At 50.5% G+C, this 16,534-nt stretch overlaps 1 protein-coding gene across 7 annotated transcripts in view; it reads right to left on the reverse strand.

Moving 5' to 3' along the window:
• Positions 1-7,990: 7,990 nt before the first annotated feature.
• Positions 7,991-16,534, reverse strand: part of RBBP6 (RB binding protein 6, ubiquitin ligase) — a 28,668-nt gene continuing 20,124 nt past the window's right edge. For 5 of the 7 annotated variants that reach the window (XM_062503826.1, XM_062503823.1, XM_062503824.1 and 2 more), the window contains 7 exons: positions 16,053-16,143; positions 15,894-15,972; positions 15,758-15,803; positions 14,280-14,642; positions 13,832-13,933; positions 10,683-12,428; positions 7,991-9,996 (listed from right to left, as the gene is read on the reverse strand). In XM_062503826.1, the coding sequence (XP_062359810.1) occupies positions 8,400-9,996; positions 10,683-12,428; positions 13,832-13,933; positions 14,280-14,642; positions 15,758-15,803; positions 15,894-15,972; positions 16,053-16,143 (4,024 nt within the window). In that variant the 3' untranslated portion in view covers positions 7,991-8,399. The remainder of the gene's footprint in view (positions 9,997-10,682; positions 12,429-13,831; positions 13,934-14,279; positions 14,643-15,757; positions 15,804-15,893; positions 15,973-16,052; positions 16,144-16,534) is intronic. The other 2 variants (XM_062503828.1, XM_062503825.1) reach the window with 1 other exon arrangement.

The following is a 16,534-nucleotide window of genomic DNA, read 5'->3' on the forward strand; positions in this document are numbered from 1 at the left end:
ACCGGGGATATCACCGGGGACATCACCGTGGGGCGGCAAGGCACCGGATGAGCGCTAAAATTAAACCTGCATTGTCTGAGAGCTGCCGCTTCAGGACTGGCAGCCCGGCATCATCTCTGAGCTGCCGGCACCGACCGCCCTGGGATGCAGAGGAAGAGGAACCAGCCTCCCAAAACCACCCGGGCAGGTTTAAACCCTGGCACGGAGCAGCAAAGCCCCGGAACGCCCGGACCCCCGCCCCGAGGAGCCCCCGGTGGAGCGCCAGGACGCTGGGAGGACGGACACTCGGACATTGGCCGCAGAGCCCACCCTGCCCTGGCACCTGAGCCCGGCCGTGGTGCGAGGCCGCAGGAGGAGCCCACGAGTGCCCCGCATGATAATGAAGCAGGAGGCAGCAGCGATTAATTGCTGGAAGGATCTGCTCACCCACCGGATGGGAGCCGTGGTGCCGGGCGGAGGGCAGGGCTTGGCAGCACCGAGCCGGCCAGGTGAAGGCAGGAGACAAACCCGCTGATTTATTTTTTTTATTTTTTTTTTTTTTTTAGCTCACGTAGCATTTAGGGTCACATGCTGGGGTCAGGGCTCAGGCGATGAGCAAACCTGATGAAGTGCCACCACGACCCATTTTGCTTCGATCCCAAAAAACTTAGTCATAAAAACCTAATTTATAAAGGGGTTAATGAAATAATTAATTTTCAAAGCAGGCTTCTAACCTTTAGGACCAAATAATTTCGAGGGGAGGGAGCGGGAGAGCAAGAGGTGGGAATGAAGTGCCAAGATTTTGATGAATATTTAATACACCCTCCACGCTCCTCAGCAGCTCCCGCGCTTGGAGCGGCGCCAGCACCGACTGAATCCATCCTTTGTTAGTAACCAAATCCATGCTGCCGTTGTGGGCTGCTGTTTGTGCCTCAATCAAGCTGGAATGTGTCACAGTGGACTGGGAGGGACGTGGGGCTCAGTGAGCACCTGCCCATCCCCACCGGGCTGGGCCCCACCCTGCTGCCCCTATAGAACCCTCATAGATCTACTGCGTACTTATATTTAAAAATGTCTGTGCATGTCTTGTTTTCCCAGCCAGAAACAGCAGAGGATGCTTCCAAAGGCTCCTTCCTGCCACATGAAGAGCAGAATTTTTGCGTTGTTTGAAATGATCTTATTTTCAAGCAAAAAATAGCAAGGCACGTACATTTCTGCAATTCCACAAACAAATACCTCCCCCCTCCCCAGCTGACCGACCTTCCCCTCTGTGGGACTGCAGGGGCTGCTCACTCTATCAGCAACAACAGGATTGTCACAGCATCCCAAGTGCAGGTGGGCAGGGACAGGGATGTGAGACTCGGGACAAGGACAGGGTTACAAACCAGCCACGGCCCCACTGGGCATCCACGGGCTGTGATTCCACCGCGGTTCTGCCTGCACACTGATCTGTATAGATCAGGGAAACACAAGGGAAGATCTTCCCTCTGGGAATCCAGCAGAGCAACAAAATCAGAAACCCCAGCTCTGCGGAGAGGGTCGGGGTCCGACCCTGGAGGTGTCGGTGGGGAGGCGTGGGTACCTGCCAGCCGTCCTCACTCGCAATTAATTTAACTAATTGGACGACGGCTCCGGCACTGAGTGCCTGGATTCCTGCACCCACGGCTGCTCTGCATTCCGGGTGGATGTGTGCTGCGGTGCGCCTGCTGAGCTCTGAGCACTGGGCTTCATTGGCATTCCCGGCACACGGAGCAGCGGGACAGGGCTGGCTGCAGCTCCAGAGCTCAGCAACTGCGGGGAGGGAACTCCCCACGCCCACCTGCCAGGGAAAAGGGCAGCTGAGAGACACAAACCCAATTTTCACCTCGTGTTCCGTCAGCTCGTGAGTGGTGGGGAGCAGGGGTCCTGCACGGGGTGCTGGGCAGCTCCTGGCACTGGAAGCCCAAATTATACCCAAGTCACACCACGCTGTCCCCCATGCTGCCCCTGCTGAGCTCAGCGTGGGTGGCTCCTTGGAGCTGGTAGCCCAAAAAGGGCAGGATTTAACACCTGTGGTAATGTCAGCATAGGGTGAGTTGGTACAGGGGGAGCCGAAGCCCCCAGAGTGGGGTCCCTGGAGTGCTGCCCACACCTCCCTCTGTGCACAGGCTGAGGATGGAGTGGGAGCTTGTTTCAATCCCCTCCCCAAACTGCTGAGATGTCCAGGACATGGTGGGATTCCCAGCAGAATTTACAGCATTTCCAGGAGCTTTTCTTCCCTTTTGGTTGAAAGGAAGGAGTGCTCTGGCTTCATCTGTCACTCCAGTGCTGCTGCACAGAGCTGTCAGCGCTGGGTTATGTCCTTTTCCCTCACTTGGCATTTTACACAGCAGTGTCACATGCTAGGACAGAAGGAGTGACATACTGGGATCCCTCTGGAGGGACAAGGACATGCCCTGCACACACCCAGCTCCCTGCAGCAGAGGGTGCCAGGCAAGGCCCCTCTGCTGCCCAGCAAAAGCTGCATGCAGCATCCATCTGTGTGCCCAGGACCCCCATTCCCACTGCCCCACATCTCCCCAGTGTCAATCACTGGAGCTGGACACGTGGAGGATCCGCTGCATCTCGTTAAAACATTTATCCAGCTAATTACTGATAATTATAATAATTTTCCTCTTTAGTCCAGGCTCTGGCAAAGCTTGTGCTGAGGACATCAAAGCAAAATGCTTTGTTTCCAGCAGTTTTTTGAAATTAAAAGTCTCAATTTGTCTTAACATGATACCAACAGGCAGCACAGAATTCCTGGGCTCCAGCCTGCTCTCCCCAGCAGTCCCTGCAGTCACAGACCAGGAGATTCAATTATCCAGCAGAACATGTCCCAGAGGCATCCAGATAATTGCAAACATAAGTACAAAATCTGCCACTAATTATTAAAGAAATACTAAATAAGGAAACCAAGTGATGGAAAAGTTGCTGCTGGTGCAGAGACCACCCCCACGTGCTGGAAGGGCAGTGTGTCCCAAGGGTGTCTGTCCTGCTGGGGCCCTCAAGGCCTGCTGGGCAGGGGGAGAGCCCTGAGCCCATCATGGGGCCCTTGTTTCCAAAGAAAGGCTGTTCCATCACCTAACACATCACCTAATGCAGTGCCACAGGCTGAACACCCCCAAACTCTCTCTATGGGATTCAACTGGGATTTAAAAAATAAAGAAGAAAATAAATGAACGAGAACCAGCCCCACAGATGATTTGGACTGAGGCTTCACCACTGTTGGTTGGTGCTGTCAATATTCACCAACTGCTTCCATCCCTGGAGTTCAGCTCTCTTTTCTCCCCAGTTTTTCAAGCTCAGCTGTTCATCCTGCCCATGATTCAGATGCTTTTTGGAGCCGTTCTCCCTCTGCCTCACAAAATTCTCAAGGAGCTGGGCTCTGCCTGGCTGCAGGACAGTCACAGCCAAGCCCTTCAGCCCTGCCAGGCGCCCACGAGTGATGCTGGGGGTGTGTTTGGAAACACCTCCCCAGCTCCGGTGTCCCTCCCCTTGGCTGCGGGGCCATCCCTGGGAACGGAGCAGGCTCGTCCCCGGGGCAGGAGGGTGCTCCAGGTGATGATGCTCCACGCTGCCGTGTGAGGGGCTTGGAGGGCAGCCCACATCTGAGGGCTCCTGAAGGGAAAGCAGCTTCTCCCTGACAGCGTTTTGGCAAAAATGAGCTTTATTTAAACACAACAGTTTATTCAGTCAAAGTAAATAATAATTAAATAAACCTCATTAAAATCAGGAATGCTCCAAAATATTCTCAGAAGTGTCTGAGCACTTAGCTCCTTGTGGGAGGAACACGGGCTCATTTCAGGGCTGGAGGGCTTGGTGGGCTGGGAATGTGGCCAGAACCCACCAGGCAGTGGTGGGATGGGATGGGATGGGATGGGATGGGATGGGATGGGATGGGATGGGATGGGATGGGATGGGATAATGGGATGGGATGGGATGGGATGGGATGGGATAATGGGATAATGGGATGGGATGGGATAATGGGAGTGCATGGTCCTCAGATGATCTGGGCCAGGGCTGCACCCTAGCCCAAGCTCCCAGATTTTGGGCTACCCCACACTCATGGGGCAGAGCAGAGCTGCCCTTGTCCCCCACCCCTGCCCCGTGCCCTGGGTTAGAAAGCCAGAATAGATGTACAGGACTTGGCCAAACAGCCAGGGAGGGATCCCCAAATGCTCTGATTCCAGACCCGAGCACATCCACTCCTGCCAGGCTGTGGGGACGGGGAACACATGAGAGCATCCCAGACCCGAGGCACAGCTCAGCAGCAGGATGTGTGTCAAACAGGACTTAATTATATCTGCACAGTGACTTTTCTCCATGTCCTCATTTCTCTGCATCCTTCAAACCACGTGGAGTGTCTTTATCCACAGCACAGAGTTTCACTAGCTCAGGCCTCCCGTGCTGGGCAAGGCTCTCTCCTTCCATCAGCATAATCACAATAACAATAAAACCAATGAAAACACGCTCTTTTTGGGAGCATCCTTAGGAAGCCAGGGATTCTGGAGAGTTGCCAGCTGCCCTCAGAGCAGGGCTTTGGGCTGGGGCACGTACCTCTGCTTCAGTTCTCAGCTGGCAGAGCACTGCTGAAGGCTGCTGGCTGGGGAACCACAAATGTCACCCATGTTTGCACACATCTTTATCTGTTTTCCTGTGAAACATCACGGTGTGTCTGTGCTGCTGGCAACGCTCAAAGCAAAACAAAGCAAAGCAAAGCAAAACAAAACAAAACATCCCCTCCCTGGCAGCTTCCAACTCAAGGAGCTGGGGGCGATGCCCGGGATGCGAGGCAGGGCTGACCCCTTGGGTGGTCCCTTGGGGAGCACCGAGGGCCCGGGCTGAGCCCCAGAGGTCCCCAGGAGCCGATGCCTCTCACACCCTCGCCCGTTCTGCACGGCCAGGTCACTCAGTCCTCGCTGGCCTCGTGTCACCAAGCCAGCGCCAGCGAGCCCGACAAAATAACTGTTCGCAGCTGTCATTAGCTGAAAACAAGGCGAATCTGCATATGCTTCGTGTTAATTAGGCAGCTTGGCAAGGAGCCCTCGATCGCTGCTACCAAAGAGCCATTTCACTCACAAAAGGGTGGCAGCAGCTCCGGCGTGTGCCCACACTCAAACACACAGACAGACACACAGACAGACACACGGACACACACAGACACACACACGGACACACACACGGACACACGGACACACACACGGACACACACGGACACACACACGGACACACACACGGACACACGGACACACACAGACACACGGACACACACAGACACACACACGGACACACACACGGACACACGGACGGACACACGGACACACGGACACACACGGCGGATGGACAAACGCCGGAGCCTCGTCCTGTCCCGGCCCCACGGAGGGTGATGGGGCGGAGGGCGTCCGGACATCCCCAGCCGATAGCGATAGCGGAGCTGATGGAAACGGAACCCGAGGAATTTCGCCCCTCAGTGCACCATCGCTAATTCCTCAACTCTCATTTACCTCCCAAAGGCGCGGGCAGAGCTCGCGGGGGCATTTCCATGGAAGCCGAGGAAGAGGAGGAGGAGGTGGAAGAGGAGGAGGAGGAGGAGGTGGAGAGCCCGTTCGGAGGGACCCGCGGGGAGGGCTCCGGCAGCCCCCGGCGCTGGAGTGGAGCTCGAACTGGCGAGCGGAGCCCTCGAAGGGAAGGGAAAGCGGGCCACGGGCTCCCCCCGTGCCCGGCGAGCGGCACAGCCCCGTGCTAGCCCTGCCCGGGCTCCGCGTGCCCCTTCCTCTTCATCACCATCCTCCTCTTCATCACCATCCTCCTCCTCCTCCAGAACCCTCCCGCCGCTGCCCAGCGCGCGTTGCTCCCTTGCCCTGGGCACCAATGCGGCCGTGACGGGGTCGCCAAGGTGCCACCGCTCGCCACGGGCTGTGCCCAGGGGCACCGCGGCTCACTCGCCGCCAGCACTGCCGGCAAGCCGGGGCCCTCTAACCCCGGGGACAGGCTGCAAGGAAATGCCTGCAGAGCCACCAAATCTTTGGCAAAAGCAGCCCCAAAGGCAGATTCCGGACAAAGCCATCCCGTTTTTCCTAACCTGGACATGGCAGTGCCAAGTGCCTGCGCTGCCTTTTAGTGCTGGATTCCGGGCTTTATCAATTTACAGCATATTCTGCACAGAAGGGAATTAAAATAAGGCTGGGAATGGTCAAAACGTTTCACTTTTAATTGAAATGAACTCTGAAATTACACAACAGGGAGGCCAAATGAAGGACACTGAGACCGGAGGAAACTCCACCTGCCGGCCTGAGGCAAACCCCAGCACAGGGCTCCAGTCCGGGCACGTGTTCAACACCTCAACAGCTCCAACTGGCCACTAGAACAGACTTCAACGACAGCTTTCCAGCACAAGGTTATATAAAAATACGGAATATTACTGGGTTTATGGAGCTATTCCATTCAAAAAGTTCAGAATTTGATTTCAGGGCAAGTTTACTCAGTAATTTTAAGCTCAATAATAAAGCACTTAACACATGCCAGCTCAAGAAACCCGTTTCTCCAATTCCTGAGTTTTCAATTTCATTAGGCCAAAGCACCCAGAGAAGTCCAAAATCAATGCTGTTTTCCACCCTCATCCTCACAAGCACAGACTGTGCCAAGGGAGACTCTGAGTGCGCTTTTCCCGTGCTCCCACCCTGCCCCACACACAACAAAACTCTGCCAAGCACCTGTAACACCATCACCCACCTGTGCTTCTTTGTGCTGGAGAGCGAAAAAGGGATCAGATGAACTGGAAGCCTTTTTCTTGGGCAGAAAACACCTGGAATTCACCAGGAAGGCCTGACATTAACAGGCACAGGGTCCTGGGGTGTAATGCAGCAGTGATCCTGGTGTGCTTGTTTTACCTCTCGGGATGCTCCGTCTCTCACCCGGGATGTCCGAGGTGCTGGCTCTCCCCCAGGAGAACCAGGATGAATGTCCCATTTTAGCGTTTCTGTGCTGCTCAGCCCTCAGGACGGCCCCTGTGCACGGTGATGCTTTCTGCCAGCAGGAAATGCCACTTCCCCACACATTTCTGCCCCAAACTCCGGGCAAATCCCTTGGTCAAGAGCTGTCACTGCCCAATCCTACACTCACGGGCATATCGTGCCCTTAGTGACACTCATGCCACTGCCACCTCTTTGTTAAAATTACATCTCATAATTGTCCAGCTAATAATTTCCACTTTCTATCTCCTGCCACTGCTCAGAGCAAGATCCTGCTTTTCCAGGCTTCCCTGTCCTGCCCCTTCTGAGCCCCACATATCACAGAGGGGTCAGGGCTGTCAGGTGTCACCTCCATATCCAACATCGGCCAAACAGTTCTGTTTAAAACATCAACACCTGGTAAGCAGCACTGGGAGAGAAAATGCAAATTACAGGGAGTTTAACCCTGTGTGCAAACCCTGTTTTACCCTGTGCTGGTAAATTCCAGACTGGTTTTGGCTGGAAGCGACTTTAATGACCACAGAGTTCCAACTCCAATGGACAAGAGCTTTCCAAACCAACCAGAACTAAGCAGCCCCGTGGCAGCTCCATGTGTAATGTTACCTGAAGCAGTCAGTGCCAGCACTGAGGGGCTGCAGCTTTGGGGCCACATCCCATGTCCTACCCTACGAACCGCCAGTTCCTTGGCACACGGGGCAGCACACACCATCCCAGCACCTCCTTGTCCTCCACCAGGGTGGGTCCTGCCAGTTTTCCCAAAATTAAACCCCTTTGTAAGTTATTTTTCACATAAAATAGTTCACAGCAAGCTTTCTCTCTGGCACTACTGTTAGAATCCTGGAATGGTTTGGGTTAAAGGACCATAAAGCCCACCCAGTCCCACAGGCAGGGACACCTTCCACTGCCTCAGGCTGCTCCAAGCCCTGGCCTCGGACACTTTGAGGGATGGAAAGGGTTGGGATGCTCCCTGCTCACGTGCAACTCCCACTGGAAATCTCACATTGGGTCATTTACTGAAAACTTTTTTTATTGTAATCAAAAAGTGACATAACAGGGCTGTAATGTATTCTGCATTTCATCCGCTGGTATTTGGTAACTGCTACCAGCTGCTTCTGCCAGGCAATTAAAAAAAACCCGAATGTGAAAATCTTCACAGTACAGTAAACTCCACCCAAAATAATTAACGGTGGTTAAAAAGAAGATGCCCCAGCAAAACCTTTCATGTTACATGGTCACAACTCACAATTCTGTACAAAATGTTCACTTTTATAAAGCTCTGATGTAAAAATCAAATAATCAAGCAGCAATATTTTAAGTGCAGCACAGGGTCTCTCATGTCATTATTTACAACGCTTGAAGTCGTTTACATTTTAACAAAGATCATACAGATGACTTAGTAATTAAGTCATTTTTTCATTATCTGTCGGTTTATGTCGTGACAGATTTCACTTTTTGGTCGTCTTTCTCTTTATCTTTGCTCTTCTTCGATTTTTTCTTCTTGTGTTTGTGTTTTTGGCTCTTTTCCAATTCTGTTTCATTTCCCATATGTTTCTTATGCTTCTTGTGTTTCTTGTGCTTCTTGTGCTTCTTCTTCTCTTTCTTCTTTTTCTTTTTCTTGCTGTCCTGACTCTCCCCTGAGCTGGCACTGCTGCTGTGGCTCCGTGTCTGGCTCTCGGAGGGGCTGTGGCTGCGGCTGCGGCTGACGCTGGGGCTGCTCTGGCTCTGGCTCCTGCCCACCTCGGGCTGCTCGGCGGGAGCCGGGGCCACCGCCTCCTCTTTCACCTTCTCCACAGCCTTTTCCTTCGCTTCTTTGGGCGTTTTCCCCGCAGCCTCCTCGTCCTTTGCAGACACGTTGCTCTCGCTGTCGCTCTCGTTGTAGTCTGGCACGAAGGCAGCCTCGTCCGTCTCGCGGGCGAGGTCGGACGAGAGGCGGGCGGCGCTGCTCACGGGCGCCTTGGGCTTTGCTGCGCCTTTATCGCTCTGAGCCGCCATGGTCTCCTTCTCCACCTTCACTTCTGGTGAGTCCTGCTTCGCTGCCGGTTTATTCCCACCTGGCTCTTTCTCTTTATTGCTCTTGACTTCTGGTACGTGCTTCTCCTTCTCCTTCTCCTTCTCCTTGTCCTTGTCCTTGCCCGGGTTTTTATCTGGAGGTTTGTGTTCCTCAGCGGGGCGCTTGGGGTCGTGCACAGCTTTGTGCTCGGGGGGCTTGCGCTCCCGTGGGGGGCTGTAGCTGCTGCGCTTGGCCTCTGCAGGGCCCTTCTTGGGCGGCTCCACACGCTCCTCTCTTGGTTTGCTCTTCTGCACTGCCGCGGAGTCTCTGATCCGGGATGGGGAGTCTTTCCTCCGCGCCGATTCGCTCTTCTCGTCCCTGCGCTTGGAACTCGAATGCTCCCTGCTGCCATCGTGGTCAGACTTCTTGTCTCGGTTGGGAGTGAAGTCCTTCGCAGCGGAGCCACGGCCACTGTCATGCTTCTCTGAAGATCTGCCATCTTTGGAAGATTGAGATATAGCTTTTCCATTTCCTTGTTCCGCTGCACGTTCTGAGTGCTCTTTTTCTGGCTGAACACTGCTCTTCCTCTTCTCAGAACTGTCCTTGTCTGACAAAGAATGATCCCGGTCTTTAGTTTTACCTTTTTCACTCGACATGGAGCTTTTTGAACTCTTGGCATCGTGTTGGGTGCTTTCATAACTTGCCTCTTTTGCAGCTTTCTGCGTTTTCTCCAGAGGCTCCGTCTCCTTTTCAGTGTGTTTGAGGGGGTTTGCTGCCTTTGCACTCACAGGTTTGATAACACTGGAGGGTTTTCCTACAGTTGGGGGTACCTGGGTGGTGGATTTGACGTCTTCCTCTTCAGACTCAAAGTCATCTTTATCCCATTTGGACTGAGGGACCTGGATCATGATAATGACATCCTCAGCAGGGGCTGTTATGTCATTGTTATACTCCTCCAGGGTCTTAATGACAGTTCTTTTGGTGTCTGGCTTCTCCTCAGGCTTCCTGACGGGGCTTCCCCCAGTGGAACTCGTGCTGGGAGGAAAAACACAGATATCAGTAATGGGATGCACACACACCCAGCTCTGGGAACATTCTATAAACTGGCTTGTGTTTGAGTTCTAAATTCTCAGCATTTTCCTCAAGGGTGTTCAATGAAGAGAACAGACAAGACAAAGGCTGAGTCCACTGGCTGAGATTATGAGCAATCAATTAATTTAGTATCTCACTACTATACATTTAATTAACAAAGACACAAGATTATCAGATTGGTGACTGTCTGATCTGGTAATTCCTTCATGCCCTATTTCTCCCAATGGCAGATAAATCAGATATCCATTCCTCTTTCAACATGAAAGCAAGCAATTATGTAGAGGTACAGACAGGCAAAGTTTTACTCTCATTACCCAGTTCTTCCCTAGAAAAACGTACATTTAAAAAGCTTTTTAGATCACCAAGACACTGTCATAAGTCTTCAACAAATGTCTTAAACATTTTGAGTTTGCATCACCAACGAATTGACCCTACCAGCTTCCTGTGCAGCACAAACTGCTTGTTTTCCTTAACATCTGAGTCTGATGCAAGTACAGTTTCATAAAGAAGATAATGGATTATTCCCTTGTTTAGCACAAATTCAGCTGTTCCTTTCCTTCGGCACTAGAAAGAATTGGAGGGGGGGAGGAGGAAAGAAAGGAAAAAAAGGAAAAGAACTGCTGAGGTACCTGGTGTAATCCACAAGAGTCGAGCTAGCGCCGTCAGCTGCCGTCACTTTCCTCCTTGCTTTTCCCTTTGCCTTTTCCGCTTTAACTTTGCTGCTGCTGGGCTCAGGTTTCTCCACAGCTTCTTTTCCAGGTGGCACGTTTTCTGCGCTCACAATCTTTTTTCCAGTTTCTCGGTTAAGTTTAATCTTTTTGGACGGGTTGTTAAGAAAAGCAGCTTTATCCTTTTCTGGTGTCCGCTCTCCTTTTTCCCCCTCAGGCTCAGCTTTCCCCTTGGGCGATGTTTTTAATTCTGCAGTTTCAGGTTTATAGGCCTTTGCAGAAGTGGCTTCGTGCTCTTTATCAGCCTTTTCCTCTGCTTTTCTTTTCCTTTTCTCAATTTTGGCATCAGAAAGTTTGCTTTTCTCAGCAGGTTTTTTGGACTTGTCCTCCTTGCTGGAGGGCTTCTCTGCCTTGGCTTCTTTAGGATGCTCTTTCTTTGCCTTCTCCTCCTTGGCTGGTCTGGTTTCTGGGTGATCCTTTGTCACTTTGGGATGAGCCTTCCGTGGTGTGCCAAGAGCCTTCTCATCCTTCTGAGAGGAAGAGGTTTTAACACTGTCTGTCTTTGGCAGCTCTTCCTTGACTTTTTTCACAGGAGGTTCCGTTCGAGGAGATTTTTCGCGATCGGGGTCCGCCTTTTCCTGGGAAGCTTTAGCTGGTTTTGCTACGTTGTCTTTCTTCGGAGCAGCCGCCACTTCCACTTTCCGCTTTGTTTTCTCAATCTTTGCTTTTGGCTTATCCTTCTCTTTTTTCTCCTTTTCAGACACTGGTTTGAAAGCAATGGAATCCGCTTCCATGGGCTCATCCCTTACAGGGGTGGCATCATCCCTGCTTGGCAGCATGAATAGAGAGTCTGTTTTAGCATCTTCTGTTGGAACTGGCTCTCTTGGTTTTCTTGCCCCTTCTAACAGCTCAGCACTGGGAAATCCTTCATTCTCGTCCCCTTTTCTTCTCTTCCGGTGTTTTTTATGTTTATTGCCTTTGCCATCTCCCAGTGGATTTTCCACCTCTTTCTCTTTTGATTTTGTAGGATCTTTGATGCCATGGCTCTCTCTCCCAGGCTTTTCAGGGTAGTTTCCAGCTACATTACGATTCCTGTGGCTCTGCCCAGCGGGATACTCCTCCCTCCGCCCCCGAGCATACGGTGAATTCTCTCGTCTGGTCCCAGGTGGGCCAAACCTCTCTGGAGAGAAGTTCTCTCTGTTCACCGGAGGCCGCGGCTGAGCGCCCACAGCATAGCCCTTGTAAAACTTCTCGTACCACTCCCTGTAGTTCCTCTCCCACTCTCTGTATCTCTCCTTCTCAAAGGGGTCTCTGAAGTCCACCGAGCGGCCATAGTAAGCCTTCATGTCGTACGGAGGCACCTCTCTGTAGCGGTTGAAGTACTCGCGCTCGGCCTCGCCCTGCGGGACCGCGCGCTTGGTGGGGGACTGGCCCCGGAACACCGGGGACCTGGAGCGGGAGTGGTAGCGGCGGTACGGGGGCGAGCGCGAGCGGGAGCGGTGGTAGCCGTGCGAGCGCGAGCGGGAGCGGTAGTTCCGACTCTTGCCTTTGCCTCGTCTCTGGTACGGCGGCGAGCGCGAGTAGGAGCGGGAATGGGAGCGGCTAAAGGAGCGCGAGTAGGAGCGGGAGCGCGACGAACCTGAGCGGGACTTGGAGTAGGTGTACGAGCTTCTAGAGTAAGATGAAGCACTATAGGGAGACTTGGACCTTAAAAAAACACAACACAAAAAAAAAATAGATGAAGTTAATTCCAAACAGTCGTTCTCCTCAAATCTTTTCCTCCCACATTTATTTTTTCTTTCCTCTCCACATGCTTATGTCAAAGCTTCTTTCAGCTGCTGACATAAAGCTACTGCAAATTGAAGAACTTGATAACATGTAAAAGTTTCTGCTCACATGACAGAACAGCTGCTGCTTTGTTAGTGTCAGAACACACAGAAGGGTCAGTCTACTTCCACTCACTCTATCACACGAGCTACCAGAGCCACTGACACATTTCAGGTGGTTACACTGGCCTCTACTGGTACGGGAACACACATGTTTGTTGTTACTCAGCAATCACATGCAGTGCAAATCATTTTTATTGCAGTAAGATGCAAAAAGAGCAAATCTGAGCGGCTACAGTGTAGAATCACACCGAGAAAACACCACGTAGTCTGAAGACAGCAAAGCCCAATGTTAAAACACCAGCTCGGTCTAGTTAACTTCACCCTTTTTTGGGAATTTGGACAGGATGCGCAATCCTAATACTGCAAAGGACCAACAGACAGGCCTGTGGAATCCACACTGCCAGGCATGTGTCCCAAAAACATCCTGCACATCCCTCCAGCTCTAACGAAGGCAAGTGACTGCATTGCAAGAAAAATCCCATCTAGAAACTTTTAATCTCAGTCTCTAGTCATATGCCATGACTCTGGGTAAGCTCCTGACAGCACTGCTAACAACTACTCCTGCCCAAGGGATTTCTGGGGACAGAAAACCCTTGGTTTTCTGAAGCAGCTACCTTCAGGTTTTTCTTCTACTATTTTTTAATGAATCATTTCACACAATTCATATGTTTCTTAGCATAATTCCTCCTCTCCAAGACCCTCACCAACTTCAGATTTCCTTACAAGTTTGAGTGTTTAATTCCCAAGAAAAGTTTAACAATGTCACCCAACAAGCGAAAGCCCCCAGTCTGCGGTCCAGGTTCAAACACTTCATGTATCCACAAGAGATGGACAAAAGCAGAGATGAAGATGATTTCTCTCACCTATTTCCTCCAAACTGCTCAGACAGGTTGGTTACAATCAGAATAGCGAGATGCTGAAAATCCAGCCCTTACAGCTATTCTGCTCCTGGCCCCCTCAGGGCTGTCAGGCAGCGAAGGACACCACTGCAGAGACACCTCAGCAAGACAGACCCTTAGCGCTCCTTCGTGCCTGCTGCCCAATGCTAATTCAGTCACCTGCAATCTCTGCCACACTGGAGCCAATAACCTGCCTATGACACTCCTGTCACTGCTCATCCCTCAATCATCCAATCCATCTAACGACAGGGAGGTGGAGTGGAACTGCTCCTGATTCCTCTAGACAATCTGCTTCTCCATTACGGACATGTAAAGCAGTTACCTGGAAAACGAACGCCTACGCTCCTTTTGAATCTTTTTATATTCCATCAATTCCTTAGCAAAATCATTTGTAAACTCATCAAGTTTGGACTTTTTCTTTTCCCTGTTAAAATAAGTTTGACCTTTATTACAATTATAGTTTGACCTTTATGACAAAAGACATCAAGAAACAAAACATGGCCAATATGAGAAAATGTTTACTGCATGCAATGCAAAAGGTGAACATCCTATTTAAGCAAAAACAGTTCCTACAAGTTTTAGGAAAAGTTCTAGAATTACATTTGTCTTGGTTTAGCTTTGCATATTTACCATCTGCAATGAAAAAGTATATTGGAAGAAACACTATGTCACTTTTGCTAGGTCAGATGCACTTTAGTGTAACCGCAGTCCGATACGCTCCCCCGATACAGACAAGAAAACAAGGCAACGTTAGTGAGCCAAATACTTACTCCTCTTTAAGCCTCCGCTGCTCTCTGTAAAACTCCTCCCTAGAAAGAGGAGGTGCTTGTGTCGTTGGGATGGTGTTTGAATGAGCCGCTGGCACTGCTGTTGGGACCCAAGCTGATGACATGTTTGCAGGAGCTGGGGGATATCCGGGAGGGGGGACAGTGTACCCAGCGGATGGAGGCTGCCCAGGTGGAAACTGAGGAGGAAACTGTGGTGGTGGTACCCCCGGAGGAAGAGGAAGAGCATGGGGTGGTGGAGGATACAAGGGAGGTGGAGGCACAGGCACAAAGACTGGTGCTGATGCTGGCAGTGATGGGGCCTGAGTCCTTTGGGCACGGTCACTGTGCGGGCGTCCTCGATTTGAACTTTAAAGAAACCCAAAAACACGTGTCACTGTTTGGCACAGCCTGCCCTGCCCTGAGCGTACAGAGGAAAGTGAAGCGGCAGCACGGCGAGAGCACTCCTGGCTCTCACTGGTCTCTGGCCTGCTGTTCACTCGAGACTACACTCAGTCCTGGAGCCTCGGACTCGGCTTGCACATCCTCGCCCCAGCAGCTCCCTCAGCCTTCTCTCCTTACACTCAGCTTTGGGGCTGGGCGAGGAGTGGGCGAGGCTGCCATGAGCCCCCCAAGCACTCAGGGCTGCTGTGCCCCTGCTGGACACACCTCGAGCTCCGCACTCCAAGCACTGCGCAGGAATTAACTCACCTCTCAGACCTCTCCTAACCTCTGCCACTTCTGTTTCCTGAGCTCCTGCCTCACGATGGATTGGGCCTGTTCTTGTCCCTGAATTGTTTCTTTCTTGTTTACTGGGTTTGAGACTTTGGATAATTTGGGGGATGGATCCTGGATTTTGTTTTGATTTACCTTTCAGCTGTTATACAAACAATGACCCTTACAGCTTGGCTGTAACAAATCTCTAACAAATCAAGGACTAATTAGACACTGTGATAACAGATAAACAGGCTCCTCTCTCTCTAATGAGAAAAAGCAGCTTGGCACTTTGAGATGACTAAACTGCAGAAATACAAAACTGTCATACAAATAAAAGCCTCTAATTTTTCAACAGTTTGCTCAATCAGTATCAACTAAGCTGCTAAAGAAAGAATGTTGGAGGGTGATTTCTACTGGGAAATCAATTTCTTCAGCCCTATTCAGTCAGCAATCAAAAGGGTGCTTTTCCATCTGATCTTTTAATTACATTTAATTTTTATATGTAATTTAGGTTTCCTAAGAAGTGTTCATTATTCAGAATCTTCTTTTCAATTATGTACTGGAGTTTTATTTTTCAGTAATCTTACTGTAAGCACAGGTCCCCTTTGTTAAAGCTAATTTAAATTAAGCCACTTGAAAATTAATTACCACTTGAATTCTCCATAACCATTATTTAATTATAAATCAGCTGTTGTCTAAGTGATGTGTTACAGATTAATTTAACCAGTTACAACTAGCAATACATTAAATTTTTGTTGAATACTTACAGTTCCCAGCCTGGCCTGCGAAGTGCACCAGCTCTCATTGGATGACCTGTTGCAGTGGGAACAGGAAAAAAAAAATCCCAGTAAGTTTATCTGAAGACAAGTTTTTGGATGAAATTCTAAAATTCTAGTTTCTTACCAGTTGTGGGTATTGATTGTCCTTGAGGGCCCAGAAGACTTGGTATCGCTGGCTGTCTCAGGACAGGAACCTGATAGCCCTTGGGAATAAATGCAAACAATCACCAAATAAGCTCTACTAGAACGTAAGAATCATTGTATATGTTGAAATAAAATTTACCTTCTCCTCCAACAAACTGCTGATTGACAAAGGGGAAGATTTGGAAAGCTCAGCAGCTGCCATCAGAGGAGGCAGAACAGCATCAGCATCACTACAAAAACAACACATTTTTATTACTGAGACACTGCTTTGAAGTGAAATATAATATATATTTTGAAACATAAAGTCCGAGGTGAGAAAAGGCTGATTTCACTAAATGAAAAAAATACTTTAAAATAATCTTCACCAGATTTATACCTGTGAGGCTGGCAGGCTCCAGAGGAAGCACTGCTGAGGAGTCTGTTTGGATATTGGCATTTAGGGAGGAAGCTCTCTGGAAAAATATTTCATTAAGCAGCACTTGAAAGGATGAGAATCCATATAACCCATGCACTGAATCTCAGCTTTGGAAGATGCAACAATTGAAATTCCATTAGAAAATGTGTCTGTGCTCCTTTGAGCTGTGATTCTTGTACTGATGGCCCAGGTGAGCCTGGCAGGTC

Source organism: Cinclus cinclus, chromosome 16, assembly GCF_963662255.1.
Source record: "Cinclus cinclus chromosome 16, bCinCin1.1, whole genome shotgun sequence".
Taxonomy (NCBI): domain Eukaryota; kingdom Metazoa; phylum Chordata; class Aves; order Passeriformes; family Cinclidae; genus Cinclus; species Cinclus cinclus.